This window comes from Hylobates moloch, unplaced genomic scaffold (genome assembly GCF_009828535.3).
Source record: "Hylobates moloch isolate HMO894 unplaced genomic scaffold, HMol_V3 SCAFFOLD_4, whole genome shotgun sequence".
Lineage (NCBI taxonomy): Eukaryota > Metazoa > Chordata > Mammalia > Primates > Hylobatidae > Hylobates > Hylobates moloch.
The window spans coordinates 110,953,651-110,981,230 of record NW_026652279.1 but is presented as its reverse complement, the minus strand read 5'-3'; the positions used below and the strand labels follow the sequence as shown (position 1 = coordinate 110,981,230).

Genomic DNA, 27,580 nt, shown 5'->3' with positions numbered 1-27,580 from the left:
CTGGCACAGAGTAAGCACTCAGTAAGTATTTGCTGCTGTGAAGGTGGAGGTAGAGGTAGTGGGGAAGAGGAGGTACTGATCAATGTGACAAAGGACATGGTTGTAGTACAGAGAGGGGCACTCATCCCAGGGGAGAAAACTCCTGAACTGAATCTTAAAGAATGACAGAGTTCATGAAAAAAGGAAGAGCATCAACAAAGATATAGAACCATAAAATGTTGTGTACATGTGGTGCAGCAATTTGGCACTAATAGAACTTGATGTACGAATTGGAAGTGATAATTAGCTGATGAGACTGGAAAAGTTGGCCGCTGTCAAGTCATTGAAGGGTATTGGACTTCTTTCTTTTCTTTTTTCTTTCTTTCTTTCTTTCTTTCTTTCTTTCTTTCTTTCTTTCTTTCTTTCTTTCTTTCTTTCTCTCTCTCTCTTTCTGTCTCTCTCTCCCTTTCCTTTCTTTCCTTCTCTTTTTTTCTTTTTTTGAGACGAAGTCTTGCTCCGTTGCCCAGGCTGGAGTGCAGTGGCACGATCTTGGCTCACTGCAACCTCTGCCTTCCGGGTTCAAGCGATTCTTCTGCCTCAGCCTCCCAAATAGCTGGGACTACAGGTGCATGCCACCACAGCCGGTTAATTTTTGTATTTTTACTAGAGACGGGGTTTCACCATATTGGCCAGGCTAGTCTTGAACTCCTGACCTCTTGATCTGCCCCACTTGGCCTCCCAAAGTGCTGGGATTACAGGCATGAGCCACTGCGCCTGGCCTTTTTGTATTGGATTTTTTTCTAAGCAAAAGGGAGACGTTGAAGAGTTTAAGGAGAGAGATGGCATGGTCATATTTGCATTTCTAGCTAGCTCACTCTGCAGGGTGAGGATGCTTTGAAGTGGAGACAGTAACTGAAGCAAGTTCTTTCATAGTTCAGTTGAGAGACGAAGGCCAGAACTAGGGCCATACTGATTGAGAATGCAATGTCATTGTATTAGTATGTTCTCACACTGCTATAAGGAAATACTGAGTAATTTATAAAGGAAAGAGGTTTAATTGACTCACAGTTCCACATTGCTGGGGAGGCCTCAGGAAACTTACAATCATGGCGGAAGGGGAAGCAGGCACAGACCTTCACATGGCAGCAGGAGAAAGAAGAGTGAATGAGCAAAGGGAAAAGAGCCCCTTATAAAACCATCAGATCGTGTGAGAACTGATTCACTATCACAAGAACAGCATGGGGGAAACTACCCCCATGATCCAATCACCTCGCACCAGGTCCTGCCCTCCACACATAGGGATTATAGGGATTACAATTCGTGATGAGATTTGGGTGAGGACACAGAGCCAAACCATATCAGTCATTCTTGTACTTATTTTTCATATAGTAAACTCAGGTCCAGTCCAAGATTTCCTTTGGAAAACCAGGCTAGACAGGTTGTAAGGTGTATGAGAGTGCAGGTCTTGTCCATGAGGACTCTAAGAAGCCCTATCCATGATTGCGTATCTGGTTCCTCTGTCTCACTGATTTGGTAATCTCTTCTATTCCTCTAGGCTAGATATGATTTGTTATGATCACCTAGATCAAATATTTCCACCTAATGGAAAACCCACTTTATTTTTTTAAGTCAAAGCACTAGGGTGAAGAACAGTGAATAAAGTGATAACGTGAAAGCAAAAAATACTAGAAAGTAGATCTAAGAAAAGGAATTTGGTTCTAACCTACATTTTACTAAAACATTATTTTCTTCTTCTGTTTTCCTTCCTTATTCATGAAGGTTTAAAAATTGTAATCATAATTTTTTTTCTTGCATAAAGATAGACAGTGAAAAAACAAAGAATTAAGTTCTGTCATATTCACTTTATGTCCTTCTAGGCTCTGTGGGAGATGGACTTCCAGTTGGTCAAATTTCCCCCAGCACAAATCCTGTGGCAAGGAGCTGCATCCATTTTGTAGACTGTGTTTGCAAGCACAGCTTGTTAGGGGTCTATGGGAAGAGAAGTTAACGTTTTTTGCATATTAGAAAGGATGGTATGATTTCTGTCTGTGTGTATATATGTATGTATATATTCCACATACTATACAATTCATCCATTAGAGTGTACAATTTAATTGCTGTTTGTTTCTTTAACAGGGAAAAAAAGATGTGACCCAGATATTTAACAACATCCTGAGAAGACAGATAGGCACTCGGAGTCCTACTGTGGAGTATATTAGTGCTCATCCTCATATCCTGTTTATGCTCCTCAAAGGGTGGGTACATGGCTTCCTTTCAAGTAGGGCTAAGTTTTTAATAGTTGTTAAAAGTGCATAGCATTAGTCTCATTTCAGATGTGATCAGTTCCCTTTTGGAGCTGCAGTAAAGGTATTTGTCATGTGTGAGGTCAGCCCTCCAGATCTGTCTCTATGATTACTGCAGCAAAATCCTTTCTTTGCACCTTAATGTTTCTAAATGTTATGTTTCCATTTACTGCCTTCCTTTCCTCCACATTTCTGCTGTTTCTGTCTCTTCCTATTACATTATTGCTTATGCTTCCCTATCTGCCCTATTCCCAGCTGCCCACTCATCCTTTTCCTGCTTGCATGAGACTGAATGCCCTCACCACACACATAAGCACACACATGTATATTCTGGTTCTGGGAACTGAAATGCAGGTATGAGAGTTTTTCCAATAGCTAGCATCTGCCAAGGTGAATGTATATGGGTCTATAGGGAAGCCATAAAACTGAAGTCGAGCTGGGTAATAGAATCCCTGATTATTATTTTTATGTATACTTATTTATAAATGTTTCTTGGGCATTTGGAGGCTACTCTGAATCATAAAGACTGGAGATCTGGGTGTAGCAAAGCTTGAGGACAGCAGACCATCTTCTTCCTCCCCTTGTCTTTCTACTCCACCATCTCAAACCAGGACGTCTCCTTATTGTGTTGTATTCCTGTTTTCAATTCTGCTGTTTCATACCTACTCCATCTCACCTGTGTTCATTTTCTCTCTTGTACATTTTAAATATTTAATTGTATCAAAATAATACATAGTTTAAAAATTAGATATATCAATAAATGCCAATTCTTTGTCTCTTCCTTTTTTTTTTCTTTCTTTCTTTCTTTTTTTTTTTTTTTTTTTTTTTGAGACAGCATCTTGCTCTGTTGTCCAGGCTGGAGTGCAGTGGTGTGATCTTGGCTCTCTGCAACCTCTGCCTCCCGTCTTGGCTCACTGCAACCTCTGCCTCCCAGGTTCAAGCAATTCTCCTGCCTCAGCCTCCTGGGTAGCTGGGATTACAGGCGCCCACCACCACGCATGGCTAATTTTTGTATTTTTAGTAGAGCCAACTTTTCACTATTTGGCCAGGCTGGTCTCGACCTCCTGACCTCAAGTGATCTGCCTGCCTCAGCCTCCCAAAGTGCTGGAATTACAGGCGCGAGCCACTGCGCCCGGCCTCTTTGCCTCTTTCTTCTCCATTTTTTATTCTATTACCCAAAGACAACCACTTTTATCTTTTTTATTTGTTCATTCGTTTATTTGTTCATCATTGTTTTCATCATATATTTACCTCTGTGTTACAAATAATGGGCTTATACTAATTTTTCATTTATTAATTTTAAGCAGTATCTTTAACAAGATAAACTAGATGATAGTCTTTTTACTGCCACCATTATTCTATTTCCTTTCCCTTATCTTCCTAATAAACTTTATCATAATTTTAAATTTTAATAATCACATTTAGATTATTATGACTGTGCAGTTATTATTCATTAGTGAGCAAAGTAGTGTACTATGATTACTTTTGTTTTTGGTACAAAATAATTGTTTTACTGGAGAATTGTTTCTTTCAGCTCTGGAAAGGGAAAGACCCTTGTATCATGTATTAGGGGATGCAAAGCCTCTATAACACATAGACCCCAAAGTGAAGTGGCCCCACAAAAAGATAAGTGTATTTCTCATGTAATAGTGCAGAGCAGATGTTCTAGTTCATCAGGGGGTTCTGCCATCTTCAGCATGTGCTGTCTAAGATCAGCCCACAGAAAGGTGAAAGTATATAAGAGATTTTATGTGTTTAGAGAATGACAAGAATTCTGGTGTGACTAGAGCTCTGTGTGAGTCAGAGGGAAGGGTGCCGTATGAAGTTGGAAAGACTGAGACCAGATTATGAAGAGCTTTCCAGGTCCTACTAGGGAGTTTGAATGTCATTCTGTAGGCAACATGGAGTCATCCAGGGACTAGACATGAGGAGTTCTGGTGGCAACATAGAAAATAGCTTGGGGTGGGAGGCTGAGATTCCAGCTTAGAAGAGTCTGGGGAAGAGATTATCATCAGAATTTTAATGGAGATACTGAGAATGAAGAGAATGCATATTTGAAAACATTTCCATTTCTTTCCAATTCAAAAGTAATACATGGTTATTATTTAAAAACTAAAACATTTTAGAAATGTATAACAGAAAAAGAAACTGCATCCCATAATCTCTCCAAAAGAAATCATTATTGACAATCTGGGGACTCTGCCTCTGGTTTTAATTCTCTATTGCAATGATTATTCTTCTGTTTTTCAATCCAAACTTTTAACTCATTCCTTCACATCCTGTTTTATGTAAACCATTTACTCATTGTTTGCTATGTGCCAGCTATTGTAATGTCTTTACTTATGTTATATTGTTTACTTTCCAAATACTATGAGGACTACGTATTTTTTTTTACCATTTTACAGATGAGGAAACTGAAACTCAGAGAGAGTGAGGATATTGCTCAAGGTTATACAGCTAATACATGACAGAGCCTAGTTTTCCATGCAGATCTGACACTAAATCCCATGTTCCTTTCCATTAATATAGCTTTAAGAAGATTCGAGGACCATTCAAATGTGAAGGGAGAGGGAATTGTTGATGCTCCTGAGGACAGGGTAGTGGAACAGTTGTACCATAATCAGTTTTACCTGTTACCATTTTCTTTTTTTTTTTTTGAGATGGAGTCTTGCTCTGTCGCCCAGGCTGGAGTGCAGTGGCATGATCTCGGCTCACGGCAACCTCGGCCTCCTGGGTTCAAGTGATTCTCCTGCCTCAGCCTCCTGAGTAGCTGGGACTACAGGCACATGCCACCACGCCTCACTAATTTTTTGTATTTTTAGTAGAGACGAGGTTTCACCATGTTAGCCAGATGGTCTCGTGATCTGCCTGCCTCGGCCACCCAAAGTGCTGGGATTACAGGCATGAACCACTGCACCCAGCCCCTGTTAACATTTTCTAATTTAGCACTGAATGCTAGAGATTTAGCCCTTCTTAAAAGTCAGGATTTTTACTGAATTATCCTTGTGAAGTCACTTTAAAACCTAGGACATAACTTGATTGGTACATTTATACATCAAACAATAATATAAATGAGAGTATGATAGTAACGTTCTGTATAGAACCTAAGTCTAACCATAAAGAATATAAGACAAAAAGCAATTGATACTTGTCTATCAAAGAGAATTATCTGCGTATGTGGTATTAAACATGGTAAAAAGGATTTGGAGCCCAAGTTTTATGAAAAGATTATAAATAAGGACTTACTCACTCTAAATGAATTTGTCTTCTGGCTCAGGCAAATGACATTCCAGGGTACTGAGAGAACTTGAGAATGAGGTCACTGAACAGCTCTCAGTGATCCATAAAGAACTGTGGCCAGTGGACTATGTTCCAGAAGGCTGATGTTAAAAATCATAAATTTCTCCCAATTATCCTGTTTTTTTAAGTTTATTATAAAAAATTTTAAGCAGTTTCATTTTGGCAGTTATTTTATAGATGGTGCTATGTAGTTCATATTTCATCACATCAGGAGATATACGTTTAGTAATGCTAAGACTGAGCAATGGGTTCAGATGGTGACAGTCTAATCCACTATAAAGTTTCCCATCAACCTTAAACTTAATTGTTTTACCATCCATTGATGAACATTGCCTGACTCCGTCATTTCACTAGAGGTGACAAAAAGGTAATTTTGAATTCTGTCATTCTTTTTGTATTTTTTATTGGCTAAAGTAGTTTTATAGAGAATACTGTCATTCACCCACCACAGCTTCAGGTGTTAGAATACTCTGAAGTACAATTCATACCAGAGAGGCAGAATAAATGCTCAATTCTTTTCTTTTAATTATCATTTTAGAGAAAAATAAGATATCCTAGGAACTTTCATCAGTGTCTAATGAGTTATTTCCCTCCCTCCCCCTGCCTTTATATATGTGTATGTGTATAAATATATATATATTTATATATGTACAGAGACACACACACACACTCTTTTAGTATCTGATGAACTAATGGATTTAATGTTTTCTATATGTCTTATTTAGTTCTACACATTTTTTTTAATGCTTAATTGGCCATCTGTGGCCCCTTCTAGGTGATATCTCTTAACATCACTAAAATAGTTTGTGAGAGCTTCTTTGCTTTCTGGTGTAACAAGATATGCCACCCAACTTGTACATTTGCTGACAAAGACCTGAAATTTCTACCAAGGATGTTGGTTCTTTTTAGAGAGGAATGGTTCTTAGAGACTACAATCTGGACGCTAGGGGTGCTCATTGATATTGGATTGTTATTGCTTCTAGGCCTTTTTGGTGGACAGAATTAACTCATTATTTTATTTATTTATTGAGACAGAGTCTTGCTCCATACTAGAAGGTAGTGCTGTGATCACAGCTCACTATAGTCTCAACTTCCTAGGCTCAAGTGATCCTCCTGACTCAGCCTCCCAAATAGCCAGGACTACAAGTGCATGCCACCACACTTAGCTAATTAATTTTTTTTTTTTTTTGTAGAAACAGGATCCCACTATGTTGCCCAGGCTGGTCTCAAACTCCTGGGCTCAAGCAATCCTCCTGCCTTGGCCTCCCAAAGTGCTGAGATTATAGGCATGAACCACTATGCCTGGCCTAACTCATTATTTTTAGTCAGCAAATGTTTCTAGATTATAAACATACCTTCTTGACTATATTGAGGAGGCCAAGTGTTTGCTGAATGGCATTTTACAAAAGCTTTCCAGGTATTTCTTGGCCTTGTTTACTTCCAGCAATAATCACAAAAGTCATTTTCCCCCTTACATAATGTAATCTTTGTTCTTAAATTGAAATATTCTTGCACAAGATCATTCTTCTAACCATTTTCTGTGTAATGATTACTGTAACTCACTGCCAGCTGAGACCATTGCTCTTACATTTTGGCTTTCATTAAATTTGAAAGAGACTTTTCATTATGCTGTCATTATTTGATGGGCATGCCTAGATAGTGCCTTCTCCACACTGACACAGTTCATTATAGTCCAGACTATATGATCTAAATTACAAATCAAGAGGGAAGATATGATTCAACTCTATAAAATAGTGATTCAGCATTCATCAGATTAACCTTTACTGGGGACCTGCCATGGGTTAGCCATTGTGGGAAATGCAGTAATTAGGCAGGATCCTTGCCATCAGGAAGCTTATCTGTGAGTAGAATAGATTAGGTGAGATAAATATTGATTGTTTAACAGACCTAAGGATATTAATGTTAGTGGGATTTGAAACTCAACATAAGCTTATCTTTTGGAGCACTTCTTTATATAGTAAGCAATAACCTATCAAAAGTCAATATACTAGAGGGTAGTCAGGTAGAAATGATCTATGTGAATTATAAATCCCTCAAAGAGTACTGAGGAGAATTGGAATTCCCTATATATCTCTGTATATCCCTATGTATTTCTAACTTTAAGAAGTTGTAATCTCAGAATGACAGATGTCAAACTGCTGGGATGAAATGATAAGTGTGCTGATCCAGAGGAGTCTTGGTTGTTTAAAAACATTCTTTTGATTCTCAAGAATAAACTGTCAGTGCATCACAGATGGTTTCAATAAGCTTCACAAAATGAAAGGAAAAAGAGAACTAATTATACCCAAAAGTTGGAGTGGAAACTTTTTATAGATGGTCTTAGTTTGGAAATTGAATTAAGAAATGAGAAAATGTTGGCCAGAGATGATGCATATTTTATATATGTCAGAGTTTGACTCTCATTAGAGTACTCTAGTATTAAGACATTTCTTCAGTTTGAGGTTCATTAAATTCATTATATGCATGCTTTGTGAAAAACATTATAATAGGCACTCTTCGGAGACTGGGGTAGGGACAGGAGAAAGTAGCAATAAATGACATAGACACCAAATGGAGATGGGAATAGGCGAGGAGAGGAGAAGGTAACAGGATAAGTAAAACATATCCCCAACAAGTAAATTGATTGTAATGAAGTGAAGAAAATAGACCTATAGCAATTTACTGCAGTATAACATAATACAGAATGAAAAAAGTGTTAAAGAGAAATTACAGACAAGCTGTTGTATGAGTGTGAAGGGCAGAAAGAATAATACTGAATCGTAGTGATTAGGAAAGGCTTCAAGAAGGAGGTGGCATTTGAACTAAGCCTTGAGAGATGAGAAGCATCTGAGTTGTGGGAATGTAAGGAGAAGGGCATTCCAATTGAGGGAATGAGGTGCTCCAGGGAAATAACGAATGTGATGGGAGATGAAACTGAAAAGTTAAGGTTAGGGCCAAATTACAAAAATCCACATATATCTTACTAATCAATGAGTCTGGATTTTAATTGTCCTTCCCTTAGATTCTTTCTCTAGGCCAACAGCCTTTATTTTATACTCTCTTGAGTACTCTATCAATAAATAACAGCGCTTTTCTCCTTTACATTTCAGAACATATACCCCTCTTTACAACATCTTTAATAAAACCCCACCTAACAACTGTTCCTTGTGAGCCAGTAGGCTGAGTTTCAAGTTTTTCTAATAAGAGAAATTGCTGGCACTATAAATTGGCATTCCTTATATTCTGCAAAGAATCATCACTATCTGAATGTATTAGCATTTAATGTTACTATGAGTTATTCAGTGAATACTCAATATTTGTGAATATCATTCAGCATAAACAGGACAAAAATGAATAAATACCACCTGGTATCTTTGTTTGCTGTTTCTTCTACTAATATTTGTAAATTTGATATTGGAAAGTAGTGTATTTCCTCGACTGAATCTTTATTCTTGAATCTGTCTTTCATGAAAATTCTATAATCTTATAAAGAATAGTACATTACTTATTGTTCAACAAATGTTGTTACTAGTGGTTGATGAGTAATAAAATATCTTAAAATTTTATAGTATCAAAAAAGTTCCATAAAAACTAGTATTCAGTTGAAATGGTCAATGATATCTCTTTAAAAATAAGGTCAGATTTTATTTTATTTTTATTTTTATTTTTTGGAGACAGAGTCTCACTTAACTTTCCAGGGTCAAGCAATCTCCCACCTCAGCCTCCTGAGTAGCTGGGACTACAGGCGTGTGCCACCATGCCAGCTAATTTTTTTAGTTTTTGTAAAGTCAGGGTCTCAGCTAATTTTTTTATTTTTTGTAAAGTCAGCCACGTTGCCCAGGCTAGTCTCGAACTCCTGAGCATAAGCAGTCCGTCCACCTCAGCCTCCCAAAGTGCTGGGAGTACAGGAGTGAGCAGTCATGCCCTACCACATTTTTTTTTTTTTTGGAGGGGGCCCTATATTCTGCTCACTTCCCTGTGTATCACAACTATATCTTTCTTTGTTCTATTCTTCTTATATTTACCACACAATTGTCAACTGGAGGGCTTGTTGTACTTGGGCTAAGCATTATTCATTTTCTTGAAATCTTATCACACACTGGAATGTATCTTAAACTTACTTAGAGATTGAATTTGACTTTGAGAGATTGTTGTTGTATTAGAAATGGAACCAATCTAGTATGCCAGTCCTGAATTGTTTCCCACAGTAGATGTTTCATTTGTCTAGCGTATTTTTTGCTGTGAGCCATGATTCCACTTAGGATTTAAGTGAGTCAATCAATCCACAGCTATGTATTAGTCACCTATTGCATGCAAATTATATATTTATATAGGTCTCCCCTATCTTTTTCCTAAAGTCCAGATAAGTGTATCCTACTGCCAAGGAGACATTTCTACTTAGATATCAGCCATCTCAAAACTAATGTGGTCAACCACAAACTCTTAATTTCTTTACTAACTTGTTCCTCTACTAGTTTATTCATCTTAATAAATAGCACCACCATCTAGCCAGTGATTCAAGCCAAAAACATAGGAATCATTCTTGAATTCTCAGTTTCCAAATTTATTCCCTCACCCAACTCCAGCTACATCATCAGCAAGTCTTGTTGACTCTTCCTCCGAACAGTATCCACCACCTGCCCACAGTCCTCTGTTCTGCTCCTGCCACCCCAGGCCAAGCCCCCATTCCCTCTCCTGGGTTCTGCGCCTCCTGCTGTTTTACAGACATTCTCAACAAGAAGCCAGAGTGATCTTTTTAAAGCATAAGTTAGTCTTGTCAATTTCTTGCTTTAAACTCTCCAAAGCCTTCCCATTACACTTAAAATAAAACCACACTGCTTACCTTGGCTGACAAAGCTGTATCTGATCTGGGATCTGGCCACTGCCCTTCTCTCCACCCCTGCCTCATTTCACACCACTCACAGTTCTTCCCCTACAATCGAATCACACAGGCCTTATTTCTCCTTCTCTGTTTCGCCAAGTCTGTTCTTGCTGTGGAGACTTTGAACAGTTATTTCCCTTTGCCTGGAACATTTTGCCTTTTCCTTTAGTCTAAAGTAACTTAAGTAGTCACACACACACACACACACACACACACAAAGTAGTCACCTTTATAATGTGGCGTATTTTATTGTCAACAGTTTTCACAGCCCTTCTTAGTATATGAAATTATCTTTTCATTGTTTATATTCTGCCTCATCCCCCACCCCCGACCCCCAGCTGTCACCACGTTCATATTTGAGTATATCTAAGTGTTTCAGAATACACTCAAATTCCAGAATATGTCTGGAATAGTGCCAGGCACATAGTAGATCTTAAGTGGGTATTGAATGAATCGTGACAAATGGTATGTATGCTTCCATTAACAGCAGTATTGAAATGGTTCTTTTGATGCCATTAATATTATTTTAATAGGATAACAGAGTTCTCTATTTCTCTCTTGTTTATGCTTTAGATATGAAGCCCCACAGATTGCCTTACGCTGTGGGATTATGCTGAGAGAATGTATTCGACATGAACCACTTGCCAAAATCATCCTCTTTTCTAATCAATTCAGAGATTTCTTTAAGTATGTGGAGTTGTCAACATTTGATATTGCTTCAGATGCCTTTGCTACTTTTAAGGTAATTTTTTTTTCCAACTCACCTAGGTCAATTTATAGTCACTTGGCCTCTGAAGAGGCAATTTAATTTTAAAAAGCAAGAAATTTTATTTCTTAGGCCTCAGTGTAGCCAACCATGTATGATGTGGATCATAAGAGGCATCTGTAAATAGAATGCAGTCTATGAGGCCAGTCTGTCCTATTGCAGGAAAACAACTCAAAATATTTGTCACAAGCTCAAATGGAATGAATTCCAGTATATACAGTTACGTGGGAAAGGAATATGTAGTGCTCTGTGTGTGGCATGCTGCCATTTATGTTAAAAACAGATTAAAGGGCATAAGCTTCCACTTAAGGTACATATGCACTGAATACCTCTGCAAGGATGCATAGGAAACAGCAACAGTGATTAATTCTGGGGAAAGGAACTAGGTAGTGAAGGGAGATGGAGAATTACATCTTTGAATGTGAAGGACATGATGTTATTTTATGAATGTAATTTTTAAATGTCCATATGGTGAAACAAAATAGTAGTAAATTATATTGTAGTTTTTTCATAATCATCTATAGTTTGATCATGTATTATCTACTTTGTCACTATGTAGGAAATCATAGGATGCAGTATATTCACATTGTTAGGTAACCAACTACCAGAACTTTTTTATTTTGAAAAATTCAAACTCTACCTCTACACTTATTAAACAATAACTCCCCATATCCTCCTCCCTCCAGCCCCTGACAACCATTTTACTTTTGGTTTCTGCATTTTATCATCAAAAAAATGTTCAGAGAATATATCAGAAAAGAGTGCAGTTAATATGCAGACAAACATACCAAAACTTATTCATCTAATGAGTGATGTTACATTCAAGGTTTCTATTTTAGAAAACCAGTTACTTAGGCTTATGATCCTGCTATTATTTAACATATTTTGAAGTTGGTATCAATGTGTATTACATGCTCATTTTTCAATAATGACAAACTTTTATCATTCAAGGGCAGATAAAAGTTTTGGAAACAAAAGCCTATTTGACATTCCGGTTAGTGTATAAAGTGGGTGATCGAGTTAGCTAGAATTATTTGCGGGGGGGGGGTAATAATTATAAGAAAATTAATTTTAAGATATAAATAGAAATAAAAGAGATATGATTTTCTTCAATGTCTACCAAATCAGCTCTGAAGCCGTTTGAGAAGAGGAATTCAAAAAAATTATAAACTGACAATGTAACAGCATCATTGAAAAAAATAGGTTTTCAGGTTTAAAAAGTAGATAAGACTCATTTAAATGTATATATATATGTATTCAGATTCATTTCTTCAAAAGCATTTTAGCAATTTAATTGTTCTGTCTACATAACTCCAAATTGTTTATACTTTTTTCAGGATATACATATGTAACTTTTTTTTACAAGTTTTACTTAATTGTAATCCATTTATGAATTTTTATTTTTTATATATTAAATATGTATTTCAATAATATTGATATAGTCCATATACTAATATTAATACATACTCCAGTCGTATTACTTTATGAACAGTGATTGAAAGTTGCCTATGACTTAGATGATAAATAGTTCTTTTAAATAGCTCTCCAGAGGTGGAAAAGGGGAAAGCAGTGGTTTGCTCTGCTGAAAACTACCTATTATCTGCAGACTAGGAAGTTACCCAGCCTGTTCTGAGAAGGTGCCAGAAATCTGTTGAAAGGTATATTAGCTCACATGGTGACAGAAAGTGTGAGAGAGTATCAGAGAGTTGTAAAGGGCGGGAGATGTCAGTGGGTAGAAGGAAGCTGGGACTTAAGAAGAATACCTGGCGGAGGGTGAGGTATGGGGCGTGGTCTCCCTGGAGGCGGAACCTGCAGGCTGGGCCGTCAGAGGGATTTGTTGTGATGGAGAAGACCAAAGAGTGGTGGGTGGTTAAGCGGGAGGCAAGTCCTGGCAGCTGCCTGGGACACAATCTATAAAGGCAACCAGGCCATCTCTGGAAATACAGGGTGCAAAGGAAAATCTAATTGACAAGAACTCTGGAGGGAGAATACTGTTTGAGAATGATGGGAATATTTGGAAGCCACTTGGGGTGGGCTGGGGGTGGATTCCAGGGCAGGCTTAAGCCACAGCAGCTGGTTGTTAACAGCTGCCTAGGGGCAGGGTGAGCCCAGTTAACTGCAGCACTTTTTGAGACAAGGTCTCACTCCCTCACCTAGGCTGGAGTGCAGTGGCACAATCTCAGCTCATTGCAGCCTTGACCTCCCAGGCTCAGGTGATCCTCCCACCTCAGCCTCCCAGGTAGCTGGGACTACGGACGCATACCACCACGCCCGGCTAATTTTTGCATTTTTAGTAGAGATGGGGTTTTGCCATGTTGGCCAGGCTGGTCTCGAACTCCTGACCTCAAGCCATCCACCCGCCTTGGCCCCTGCAAAGTGCCAGGATTACAGGTGTGAGTCACTGTGCCCGGCCACTGTGGCACTTTTGTTGTCATAAGCAGGAGGGTGTGCGGGTTTTGGACAAGCACTGAATTGCCCAAGACATCAGAGGAAAGGAACCACAATGCCATCATTTCCCCAAAGCCTCGGGCAAAACTGCAACAAACACAAGGCCTCTAGAGTCCAGGTTTGAAGGGAAGGAGTTTGCAGCCTGCTCGGGTGTCCACAGGCCTCCGTTCAGCCTGCCAGCCTCCTATAGTCTCCCTGAAGAAAACAGGGAAGAGAGGAGGAGCCCACAGGGGAGGTCTGGATAGACAGAAAAGGGCAAGGGAAAGAAAGAGAAGGGAAGAAGGGGAGTTAACGAGAGGCAGAGTATAAAGAGTGGGAAGCTTGGAGTAAGGAAACCGAAATCTCCGGAGAACAGCCGAGTGAGGGAAGGAAGGAAGGAAAAGAAGGAGGAAGGGCTTGGGAACAGACTCCTAGAAGTGACTGCTGGGTGGAGGGAGGGGCGGTGAGGGCAGCATGGCTCTGGGCTCCGAGTGTTGGAAATCCCAGGAGTGGCTGTGTCTCACTCCAGAAGATAAAAATTGTACAGCGGCTAGAGATGATCCCTCAAAAGGTGGATCTAGAGCTAGTGGTGAGATAGGCCTCAGTTGCATCCAACATGAAGAATGACATTAAATACAAAGGATGATTCCATTTCTTTCTACCAAAATGTCTGTGTCTAAACTACTAAGGAGGTGTTTGCTAATAATAGACACTACAGTCCCATTTTTTTCCCCTTTCCTATCAGATGGCTCTTTGCTGTCATGGAAACAAGTAAATTCATTTTTTAAAAAAACACAAGTAAGCCTTCACATAATTACAAACATAGAACAAACGCCAATAGAGGAGGAAAGCAAATACTTAATATGTATTTCTGGAAATTTCCCCAAAGGTTTTTAAACATTTGATAGAATAAAATGTACTTTATAGTAATTTCTTGCTGTCGTATATTCAGCCCAATTTAATTTTCAGCAACAATATTGAATGACAAAAATAAATGATGTTTTGATTTGTATTTAAGCCAATTTTCCATTGAATTTAAGTCAATCCTTTAAAATCTAAATAATCATAAAAAGTTTTCTAGTAAGCTGCCAGTATTGGAAACACCAATTTTCTTTATTTTACCAAATGCTTATGGTTGATATAATGTAACAATGACCATAAATCACTTTTTTTTTTTAAGTAGCTAGTTTCAAAGGGTTTTGTTTGGTTGGATGATTGACTTGATTTTGGCCTTGGTTTTGGGTTTTTATAACCTCCTAATCTTTTTGTTTTTGAGCTCTTAAAGGAACTGTTGCTCAGTTTAGTTATTAATATTGTAACATTGTTAGTTTTTGATTTCGGCATAGATTTGTCTACCAAAAGTCTTTTCCCAAAAAGGATTCCTTACAACCATAATCTCTTTCATCCCTCCCTCTAAAAATTCCCATAATAGAAGTGGTTTGAATTCTGTCTTTCTCTGCCACCTGATAAGCTGGATGTCTTTGAGCAATTTAGTTAACCTTTGAGTTTTATTTTCCACATCTGAAATGAAGAAAATCATCCCTTTTTCACGGACTTGGGAAGATCAGAAACTGTATTTGCCAAGTGCTCGGTACACTCCCCAGCACAGGCAGCCCTCTAAACGGCAGCTGTCGCTGGCTCCTCAGCCTTTTATGTCCCTGCAAGTAAGTGTCTCTCTCACTCCACCCCGAGTTTCTCTCAAGCAGTATTCATTAAAAATATGGATATCAGATTTTTCAGCATAATAGTGATACTATGCAAAACTTAGGCCTCTCAAAACAGAATTGTTAGGAGGTAGGATGTAAGAGTACACCATTTGAATTAAGGTTTTTAAATTCTAAATTCTTTGGAGTTTGAACTTTATTTTCCTTTACAATTTTCTGTCTTTTCCTTCTTGGGTAGGATCCTAGCTGGTTTTTGTGTGTGTGTGTTTTTTTTTTTTCACTCAGTTATGTGATCTATAATGCAGCAATTATATTTGTCTATGTATTATGTGTACATAAGCCTGTGTGTATGTATATGTGGTTTGTACATACATTTATTATGTACATAAATTTGAGGGTATATCTATACATCAATCCTGTTACACACTGGAGTGGAAATGTGGGCGTGAGAGAGGGAATGTGCGCATTGTTTATTGGCTGTATCCATGATATGAGATACATATATATAGATATATATATATTTATATATAGCATATATATGTATGCTGGAGGAATTCCACCCCACCCAATTATGGTTTCCCAATACTGGATTTTAAGCTGTTTCAAGGTTGTTTTGTCCTTGGAATTTGAAAGTGTTGGTTTTAACCTAACTCCCTCCTGATCCCTTTTTCTTTGGGGTAACACTAATGTATGACACAACCTTTCTAGGCAGCACTGATCTGCAACCTGCTCTTTTTGTTGCCACTGGGGCTGTGTGCGCTGGGCCTGCAGTGTGGGGAACCCGGGCCTCACTTTCAAGGCTGACGATAGTTGAAGCAGGTGGAGAACTCCCATGGGTGCAGCAATCCACAGTGTCTGCTGCAGCCCATAGAGGGGGCTCCCTCTGGCCTGGTTCAGCTCAGAAAATTTCTATTACTGCTCATGGGGTTTCTATGATGTTAGGGGAGGGATGCTTGAACGCATGCCACCAATATTATCCTTTAAAAAAAAGAGTAGGGACCTTGAAGGATCCTGTGGAACTACCTTACTCTTTCAAGGGCCCCTGATGCAGGAACTAGTTTGAATCAAGACCTTTGACAGGGTGGGAATGGAACCCCTATAAATGGTTTTCCATTTTAGAACTTCAGTTCCAGAATGATAATGAATGCTCTGCTCCACTGGGGGGAATAAAAATAGGCCCAGTGGTTGATCAAGTTGTGTGATAGCAATAGAGAATTAAGAGCCACTCTTACTATTTTTGAACTTGAAAGTTATAGTAAACAATGCTTTAAATATTTTACTTTTTTAAAAAATTAAAGTAGAAATAAGTGGGTTTTATTATGATTGTTATCTGCCTTTTCTTTGTGAGGTTATGTTGTGTACCTTCTATATGCTTTTAGGAAATTTTAATTAAATATGTATTAAAAGAATTTATTTTGGAAAACTTTAAAATTCTTGTTATGTTTTTAATTAAATTTTTCATAGCACCTAGACAGGGCATTTAGCCTCTAAGCATATAAAAGGGATTAAGTGAGGCTTGTTTTCCTACAACATTAAAGTGAATTAAGGATATAATTTAGGTATGAGTAGAAGACAGTCAAATGTTTCTTCATGCTTTTGTTCAGTTTTCTGCAAGTTTATATCTGCCATAAGATAGGACTACTCATCTTCAATTTTGAAAGGACGGATTGTGCTACTTAGTAACTTGCACCACACCTCACATCCCATTAACCTAAGAGCAGGAACAATACCGGTTTGACACTGCTAAATGTCAGTCCTATGCTTCCAGTATCCGAAGCACCTTCATTTTAAAAGTGGTTAAGGCACTTTGGGAGGCCGAGGCGGGTGGATCATGAAGTCAGGAGATCGAGACCATCCTGGCTAACACGGTGAAACCCCGTCTCTGCTAAAAACACAAAAACAAAAATTAGCCGGGTGTGGTGGCGGGCACCTGTAGTCCCAGCTACTCGGGAGGCTGAGGCAGGAGAATCGCCTGAACCCGGGAGGCAGAGCTTGCAGTGAGCTGAGATCATGCCACTGCACTCCAGCCTGGGTGACATAGCGAGACTCCATCTCAAAAACAAACAAAAAAAAAAACAAAAAAATACATTAGCTCATCTCAAGTTCCATTTGTTTCACCAGTTAAGTTATTTCTATCACAAATCTAACAATATGAATTTGAAACACTAGGTTTAACACCAGGGCTTTTCTTTTCTAACATGAAACAAACTTGTATTTCACATCTTAGGCTGAGCTAGGAATGGAAATAATTTTGTGGCATAAATGAAAATGTTCTTCTGCAACTTTTATATGTTCTTAAACCTTAGAAAAGAGACATTTGTAATATTAATAGCTGTAACAGTTTTGTTTCACTTGGTTTTTCTTTTTCTAGGATTTACTAACCAGACATAAAGTGTTGGTAGCAGACTTCTTAGAACAAAATTATGACACTGTAAGTAGAAATCATTTTTAAAGACTTTCCCACTTTCTCTCTGCCTCCCTCTTAGATCTATGAGCAATTGCCCCTGTGAATTATCCACAAGAGAAATCAATCGTATTCAGCCATACTCCTGATTTGTCTACCTGGAAACCAGGTCATCAGGAAACTTTATGGAAAATTGAGATGGCAGGAGGTCAGGGCTTTCACCTTTTTCACATCTCTTCGTGTTGTGCTCTGAAGCTCAAGAAATGACTAGCACCTGCTTGCTTTGATGTTGCAAATCAAAGGAGTCAGTAGGTAACTCCAAAAGGAAGAGAACCCCACCCTCACTAAAGTACATCATTTTACTTGGTTGATAATTAGTCTTACTTAGTAGTAAAAATACCAGAAATATTTTTTATCTTGCAACTCCCTTCCCTGACAGTGAATCCAACTCATCCTTTTGAGATTCGGTTGAAATATGACTCTTTAGAAAGCTTTCCCTAATCCTACCCCTCCCAAAACATGCATCCTTTCTCTCTCTCTCTCTCTCTCTCTCTCTGTCTCTCTCCCCTCTCCTCTCTCCTCTCTCCTCTCTCTTCTCCCTCCTCTCACTCCTCTTCCCTTCTCTCTTTCTTCTCTCTCTCTCTGGCTCCGTCTTATTTTTCACCTTGTATTATTATGGTGTGTCTGTATCTTTCTGGCTGGCCCTTGCACCCCCTAAGAGGCAGGAGTCTTATCTGCAGGACACAGGGTTAAGAGCACAGCATGGACTTTAGAGTCTGCGTGCTTGCTTGGCTTCAAGACCTGCCCCCTTAGTGGCCCTGGGCAAGTTACTACACCCACTGCAAAATGAAGATAGTCATAATATCTGCATCATAGGGTTGTTGAGGGAATTTGACAGGATTTAAAGTTTTTAGCACAGTACCAGAGTAAGCACTCAGTATTAGTTTTTAATCACTGTTACTTGTTTTCCTAATGCCTAATGCAGTGTCATACATTTGGTGGTGACAGATCCATCCAAAAGTAACTATGCTTTTACTAAATGTGTAAGCAATAGAAGCAGCATTATACAGTATAATATAGCACAAACCTAGAAGGAAAACTTTATATGTTTTGTTATGTGTTGGTTCAGATGTTCTACCTCAGTGCTGTCCAGTAGAAATATGATGCAAGCCAGAAATGAGAGCCACTATGTAACTTAAAATTTTCTAGTTAGCCACACAAAAAGATAAAAAGAAATAGGTGAAATTAATTTTAATAATGTACATCTATTTAACCCAACATATCAAAAATGTTATTTTAATATACAATCAATATGGAAAATAATAATCGCTTCTTGGTCTTTTGGCTAAGATGAAGTGAAAAATGATCGAGCTATTTTACATCCTTTTTTCATGCTGAGTGTTTGAGATCTGATGTGTATTTTACACTTAGAGCGCATCTCAGTTTGGACTAGCCACATTTCAAGTGCTCAGTAGCCACATATGGCCCTGTGTTGGACAGCATGCATCTAAACTAGAACTTAGGGAAGGAGAAGTCTCTGATCCTCATCCTAGCAACAGCCAGAGTTATTTTTTACTGGGATTTTTGGCATTTTTACATGTGTTAATGTTACTACTCTATCTCCATCATCCAGTCTAGTGCCTGACACCTAACAGCAGGAATGTAATCTGCTGTCTTAAAGGAGCACTTAACTATTTGTATTATTGATGCCCAAACCAAGAAGTTCTAAATGTTTATATATATGGTATGATGAGTGGATTTTTTTGTCTTCATCTATTAAAAGCAAAAAACAATTTCATGTGTATATGATATTTATGGTAGTAATAAGCAAATTAAGGTAAAGTATCTTTATTGATTGAAATCTTTAGTATTGAATTAAATTACGTGTACTTACAAAAAGAAGTACATTTTTGATGATTACTATAACTTTATGCCTTCCCAACGGTATGCAGTTTAGTTGGGCACATAATAGGCATATGGACCAGTGTTAGCAAACAAATATTAATAATAGTCCTCAAGGAGTCTCTGAATCATTTATATCCTAGACAAAAGTTGCAACATACTCCTGAATGCTGGGAAGGTGAGGCCTACTCTACCTATCAATAGTATATCTTCACACATTCAAATCACAAATATTTAACTACTTCTCTTTTAATTGTAAATAAAATAAATTTTATTTTTGCCAGTTGTCTTTCAATTTAAGGTTAGGAATTAGCAATATAATTATAAAATCAAAAGTGATTTTTATGTCCTCATGTTATAAAGGAAATAGCTATAGAATCAACTAGAGTATTTGTTTTAAGTGTAAAATGTGAGGGGAGAATGATTTTTTAAATTGATACAAAATAATTATACATGTTTATGGGTTACATCAGATATGTTGATATATGCATACAATTTGTAATGATCATATCAGGGTAATCAAGATGCCCATCACCTCTAATATTTATCGTTTCTTTGCGTTGGGAACTTTCCAAATCTTCTCCTCTAGCTATTTTGAAATATACAGTAAATTATTAACTATAGTCACCCTACTGTGCTGTTGAATACTAGAACTTATTTCTTCTGTTTTTTTATACCTGTTAACCAACCTCTCTTCATCCTCCCCTCCTTCCTACCTTCCCCAGTCTCTGATAACCTCATTCTACTGCAAGGAGAATAATTTTTATTGCCAGAGGCATCCCAAAATGTAAAGACTGAAAGAGATGGGTGGATCACAAGGTCAGGAGTTCAAGACCAACCTGGCCAAGATGGTGAAACCCTGTCTCTAATAAAAATACAAAAATTAGCCAGATGTGGTGGCGGGTGCCTGTAATCTCACCTACTCGGGAGGCTGAGGCAGAGAATTGCTTGAACCCGGGAGGTGGAGGTTGCAGTGAGCTGAGATCACATCACAGCACTCCAGCCTGGGCAACAGAGCAAGACTTGGTCTCAAAAAAAAAAAAAAAAAAAAAGAAAAAGAAAATTGTCTATTTTTGAATTTAGGAAATGGACTGTTAATATATAGTTTGGTTGTTCAGTAACTATATATGCTAGATGGAATGTTAAGGAAAGATTCATTAGACGTCACATTTATAAGAAATGAAATTTTTAAGAGGCTAAGATTACATGGATAAATCTACAATATCAACTAATTACTATTTTTTCCTATAGAATGAATGAGGTAAATGAGTTGTGCAGTAACGCTTTGCATTCAGGTATAATACATGACAATTTGAGAGACTAATAAATTCATTCTCTTTGACTCCATATTTACCTAATTTTGTTTTTACATCCATATATCACTTCTTGTGTAATTTAGTCATTTCACAGCTGCTGAGGCTCCTGCATTGGCCTGAATGCGGGCTCTGAGAACTCATGCCCCTTCAAACCTTTCCGACTTTTTTAGCTGATATTTCTTTAGCAGTATACCATGAAACTGGAGCACATGATGCATGACTCTAAAGTAATAAAGCTGGTGGACTCGGGAGTAGGTCATACCACATACATGTATTTGCATTTTATATTTACTATTCAAATTTATCACAAGGCTTGTCTGATGCATTTAATGATCCACAAGATTCTCCTTGTGTTTCAGGATAGAATAAATAAGTCATTCATATTAAAGAGTATAATTACTGTGATTTTAATGTGAGCTACACCTTTGTATTTTTACTTTTCACTTTATTCTCTTTCGGTGATTGTCAGCGTGCACAGCTTGCCCTCATTACACAGTGGCACACACTCTCCCCTCGCACTTGACCCTCTGAGGGCTAGGAGTTTGCCACCCTCTTCAGTTCCTGATCTCTTGTCCTCCGTCCTGGCTGCGCTCATTCCTCCCACTTCAGTGCTCTATAAGCTGTGTGCCCACACCTGATGGAAGTGAATGCTGAGCCTCCCCAGATGCCAGCACTCTGTGTTAAACTGAAGGGCTAGGCCATGGTTGGTGACCATGTTAGGAAACAGGACTTCATGCACCGGTGTCCCCAGCTTCCAGTGAGAGTGAAGTGCTCCAGAGAGACCAGTTGGGCCATCATGCAACAAAGGTTGCCTCGTTCTTTATCTGTTTATGCAGTGAATTGAACAGTCTGATTCTTTATGGCTTGCCAAGTGAAGCCTTAAGTGTATTTAATATTTTCCCAAATTGTGGACCCATAGCCACCAGCAAGGCTACTTACATAAAGATTTCTTTAAAATGGCATAAAATGAGTTCTCTTGCAACTTTTACTAGAAGTTTTATTCAAAATGATTTATAGGAAGGACTCAAAATTACTCAGTTTTTATCTAATTTGCAGAACTAAAATAAAATAGGGAAGGATGTCACTTGTAATTCTTGACCTCCCTGTCTCCCAGTGTCTTCACATGTAAAGAAGGATGGTAAAATGGCCAGAAGTTGGGAATTTGCTCCTGAAGAAGAAAGCAAGCCAGCCTAATATGGAGAATCCACTGCTGCTTTTACACTCTAATGTGTATTTTCTTTTCATTAGATTTTTGAAGACTATGAGAAGTTGCTTCAGTCTGAGAATTATGTTACTAAGAGACAGTCTTTAAAGGTAATACCAGATTTCTTTAAGTCAGTGTCCCTGTAAGTTGATATCTCATTAGCAAATGACGGGTCTGTTAGTATATGAGTAAACACAGAAAAATTAAAATATCTTTTTTTATAACTTGAGAAGTATTTACTATATTTTATGTTATGACTGTATTTTATAGCAAAATAATGTTGTGTCCTGTCTTGCTTTTGGAAGTAACAATATAAGTACATGATAAGTAAAATTTAGAATATTTCTGCTGAGGCCAGGCATCTTGGCTCACGCCTGTAATCCCAGCACTTTGGGAGGCCGAAGTGGGTGGATCACCTGAGGTCAGTTCGAGACCAGCCTGGCCAACATGGCAAAACCCCATCTCTACTAAAAATACAAAAATTAGCTGGGTGTGGTGGTGGGCGCCTGTAATCTCAGCTACTCGGGAGGCTGAGGCAGGAGAATCGCTTGAAGCTGGGAGGTGGAGGTTGCAGTGAGCCAAGATTGTGCCATTGTACTCCCGCCTGGGCAACAAGAGTGGAACTCCATCTCAAAATAAATAAATAAAGATGTAAAATGCAAAAATTAAACCTTCCCTCTAAGTTTTAAGCACAGCAATTGATAAATTCTTAATATCTGTATTTTTGAGTATAAAATAACGTTTTACTATCAAATTATGTTTACATAGTTGAAATGTTATGGAGCTTCTGTTTTATGGGAAGGATTTATCTACCAGATTTGTAACATATTTTCCTAAAGAATTTTTTATACTATATTTCATCGCCAGGTCCCATTCCCTGAGCATTCACGACAGTGTGTTTTCCTGTAGGTTGCTTAAAATACTTCCACCACTTAACATGACATGTTCACATTATATTTACAGAAGAGATTCTGAAATATGAAACATGGTCATTCCCTAAGAATTAGAAGAGAAATGTTTTTTAAAAATCAACTCTAACAAACAGATATGTCAGAAGACTGCATGATCGCATATACAAAATTTTGCTTTTCTAAAATACTGCCAGGATTACACTGAAACAGAATCTGGCAAGAGATTAAAAGACGATGCAGCTAGCTGGAAATAAAAATAAAGTCAATTCTCAATTACCCATAAATAGCATAGTTTGATGAATTATTGGAGAAGGAGGTGTGAGGGAGGTAATAAGACATTCCATTTAGTCAACAAATATTTATGTGCTCATTCTCCAGACATATGATGACAGCCAAGAACAGCTCTGGGCCTCACATTCTGTTGGTGGAAAACAGACAATAGACAAACAAATACGTAGTTTTCAGATGGTTTTAAGTACTAAAAAGAAATGTAGGGAAAGGAGGCAGAAAGCGGCAACTTGGGAGATAGGCGTGTGTTTGTGTGTGTGTGTGTGTGTATACCAGGGCAGCTAGACGATCAGTGAAGTCCTTGAAAAGTTGATCTTTAAACAGAGGGCTAAATTTCTGGAAAATTAAGATGGCTCTGATAAAGGTGTTTGTGTGTGTATGTGTGTATGTGAAACCAAGTTACATCTGCTACTTGAGGTTATGCACCTATTAACTGGCTGTGGAGATGACAGGGAACCCAACAGAGTAAGACCACATCCATCTATGAGTGGCCCTCCCTCCCTCAGTGGAATGGTGTCTGGAAGCAGCCATGTGGCCAGGGGGAGGTGGGAGAGCCCCTGAGGGGAGGGAGATGTGGGCTGGAGTTGTTTCTCTGTCCTTCAGATCCCACTCAGAATCCCACAAAAAGAATGTTTTCAGCAGATGATAAAACTGGCTGTTTTTAGTGCAGCAACTCATATGACGGTCCAGCTTGCTAAACATCACCCTTGTATTATCATTTTTTCCTATCTTTTCTAGTTTTGGGATATAGTGTCACACACTTGTGTTATTTTTACATGTCAAGATGATGGCATTCATAGAACAATGCATTTGCTTCTAAATTTGGAGTATAATTTTAAACTAAGACAATAAAGTCAATCTGTTTTGTATTGCATTTTTTGTCAATTTACTTTGCCCACGATCCTGCATCAGCCATGACCTGATTTCCTTTGTATTTGTACCCTCATTGTGTGTTAATGGGGAGGCCATTTTTCAGCCAGCCATCCAGCACTTTTTATTGAGTTTCCCCTTTGTGTAGAAACTCGTACCAGGGGACCCATCTAGAAAAAAAGCCCACAGATATGCTGCTGTCTGTGCTGGAGCCAGTAGTGATGAGACCAAACTGTGTGTGGAACTGACCTTTGGGCAGAGAGTTACTTCAGTGCTGTGTTCTCCCATGTCCAGAAAGCTTGCTAAGAGCAGATGAAGATAAGGATGTATTCTGTTTATACAGCTGCATACGTAAAGAATAGAATTCGTTATTTGTAGGGCTCCACAAGGATAGCCAAATGAGGTAAGCTTGTCCATGGTACAACGAGTAGTGGCCCTGGAAGGAAGATGGCAATTGGAGTCGTGAACAGAGGTGACAGTGCTCTGAAGGGCCAGCATATAGGAAGTTGCTCATAAATTCTCCAAATCCTTCCTTTTTTTCAATGGGAGTCTGTCAGATACTGGATCAAAATTGAGAGATTTGTATGAACTAAGGTGATTGAACCAAATTCGGAGGAAGAAAGCTGTTTCTGTTTCCTACTTATTTATAGATGCCTCAGCCTACTCACGAGGCATCTTTCCTGTTTTTCATTAATTCACCCAGACATACCATTTGGCTGCTATTCCTGCCTAAAATCTTTACAGTTAGGCATCTCATGGATATCTGATTTATAGCAGGGTAAAACCAAGCATTGATGGGACACTGGAAAAAAATGCCTGACCAAATGCAGATAAATTACCTAAGAATGCAGAAAGTATTAAAATGGTTACTGGAGAGTTGGTTTTTTTTAATGTTAGATTATAGGAAGAGATGTTGCCAAAATGGTTTTGCATCACTCTGTTCAAGCAAACAAAAAGGTAGACGACTGTGAAATAAGTTCATATATAAACATAGAGCTCATTAAATATTGTTTACTCTTTTTTTTTTTTTTTTGCTAGAAAAAACGTTCTGGAAGCTCCAGTGATGCAATTTTGGTTTTTCCTTTTGGTAATTAGATCTGTGGTAGCAGTATATTCTATTTTGACACAACTGTGTTTATATATAAATGGATTCTGTAATACTTTTTACATAGATGTTTCATAATTGCAGGAAACGAGAGGTTAGATTATTATATAGCAACTTTGTAAGTAATAAACTGTCTTAAGTACCAGGCTATTTTCTGATTCCAAAGTAGTTGGTACCTGCTTCCTTTTATTAATCATATTCTAAATTTTCCTGCACTGCTTAATTCCTGGTGTCAATAAAAAATAATTAACAGAGAAATTCCTTTCCATCATGTGACAGAGCTTAGGAATTTTTTCCTTATCTTCTGCAGAGGTCTGGCATTTAATTACTAGCAAGAAAGAAGCTTGGTGGAAACTGGAGAATTTTTTGGGCTCTGGTCAATTTCATTAAAACACTTAGGTTTCTAAAAAACTTATTTCCACTTGCTGCATGGCTTAACTATGTACTATGAGGCATACAAAATAAGAAATTTAAAGAAGTAAAATATGTGTGTTTTCCATTTACTTGGTATAGTATTGCTTTATAGTGCTTTGTATTATTCTGGAATGCAGCATTTTGTCATTGTTAATATTAAAATAGATTAACATTTAATGGCTAAAAGATTTAGTGTTGAATTAACACAATTGTTTCAGGAAAAATTGTGAAATTCTATTAGCAGAGGATAGATTGGATAGAATTTATATGTAGGTATCCCCAGGTAATAAAAATTGAAGTGGCCTAATCTGAACTTAACTCATAAATATAACTTCAACAAATGTTTATTGCGTATGTGTGTGTAAATTTTCAAAAATGAAATTTTCCTTTTGCTGAAGCCTTTTAACGTGAGCGTATATGATATATATTTGTCTATTCAGTATTTGATTCTTTTGTATATATCTTTAGAAGATAAGTAAGGCTCTTGACAGGCTTACAACCCAGAAGTTTTTTAGTTTTTGTTTTTTCTTTTTGGAGGGTCTGGAAGCCATACCTTTGAAATATAAGCATCTAGGAAGATAATACTATCTCCCTGTCACAAGGAGAGTTTAACCTAGGTGCCCTTTTCCAAGCTGCAACTATTTGCTTGTCAGAGAGATAAGAGAAGTTTTATTATTCAGATAAATAGCTAAAAAAAATGGTCACCTCAATTGCTAGGTGCATTAGGGTGAACCATGAAAGAGTGCACAGAAATGGTAGTCAGGTCCTCCCCTAGTGAACAGATTACCCTTCATCTTGAGGATATATGTATGTAATGGATTGTAGCTGCTTGACTGTAATAAGGGATAGTTTTGTCTGTTTGCAATCTCTTTTTCAGAGATGAGTTACTGTATTGTGCTCTGGATATGTGGGTAGGACTTTTATTTCCCCAACAATACCCATGCACATCACACAGTTAGGTTGTGAGGGGATTTGAAACACGCCCTTATGGAGCTTATTCTTTAAACAGGGTCACAAATAACTCTGCACTACAAGGCAAAGCAAAGTCAACTGTAGAGAAGAGGAAAGGCTTTCCCGAAGACCATGTCTGAGCTGGTTCTGAGAGGATGGGCCGGGTTTGAACAGGCAGAGAAGAGGTGAAAGTGTTTCTCAAGATTTTGGAGCTTGGGAAGTAAAGCCACAGAGACAGGAGAGTGGGGAAGATGGAGGAAGGGAGCCGAGGAAAGGAAGCAGGAGAAATGATTCTACATCACAGAGGCTGGGAACGGCATCTTAATGAGTTTACTTTTTTCTAAATCTATCGGAATCTAGGAATTTGCTTGTTTATTCATTCACTTTCTAATCTAAGTGGAATTGGTAACAAATACTGATTTTTGGAAGATTTCTTTGACAAAATGTGCAGAATGGATTGAATTAGGTGAAGACTGAAGGAGAGACCATTTTGCATGCTGTGGCAGTAGGTCAGCTGAAAGGTAGTGAGGGTTTGAATGAGATTACTGGCTGTGAACATTGAATGAAAGGTGTTCAAGAAACACTTAAAAACAGAATATTGGTAGGTCTTAGATGGAGATTTGATGTGAGGAGCAAGGGAAAGAAAGGAGCTAAGGAAGACTTCAGCTCTCTTCCCAACCAGAGGAGGGCAGCTCCTGATGCCATTAACAAAGAGAAGAAAGGGAGTTGGTTTTAGAGACGCTAAGTGTGACAGTCCAGCAGTGTTCAAGTGGGACTGCCCAGTGGGCAGTTAGAAATGTGGGTCTAGAGGCCGGGTGCGGTGGCTCACGCCTGTAATCCCAGCACTTTGGGAGGCCGAGGTGGGCGGATCACGAGGTCAGGAAATCAAGACCA

The 27,580-nt window shown here is 38.2% G+C and overlaps 1 protein-coding gene across 16 annotated transcripts in view; it reads left to right on the top strand.

Annotated features, from left to right (window-relative positions):
• Nucleotides 1–27,580, top strand: part of CAB39L (calcium binding protein 39 like) — a 135,132-nt gene that overhangs the window by 82,401 nt on the left and 25,151 nt on the right. For 12 of the 16 annotated variants that reach the window (XM_058437883.1, XM_058437884.1, XM_058437894.1 and 9 more), the window contains 5 exons: nt 2,116–2,234; nt 11,038–11,206; nt 15,190–15,321; nt 17,693–17,752; nt 22,192–22,257. In XM_058437883.1, the coding sequence (XP_058293866.1) occupies nt 2,116–2,234; nt 11,038–11,206; nt 15,190–15,321; nt 17,693–17,752; nt 22,192–22,257 (546 nt within the window). The remainder of the gene's footprint in view (nt 1–2,115; nt 2,235–11,037; nt 11,207–15,189; nt 15,322–17,692; nt 17,753–22,191; nt 22,258–27,580) is intronic. The other 4 variants (XM_032150885.2, XM_032150892.2, XM_032150887.3 and 1 more) reach the window with 1 other exon arrangement.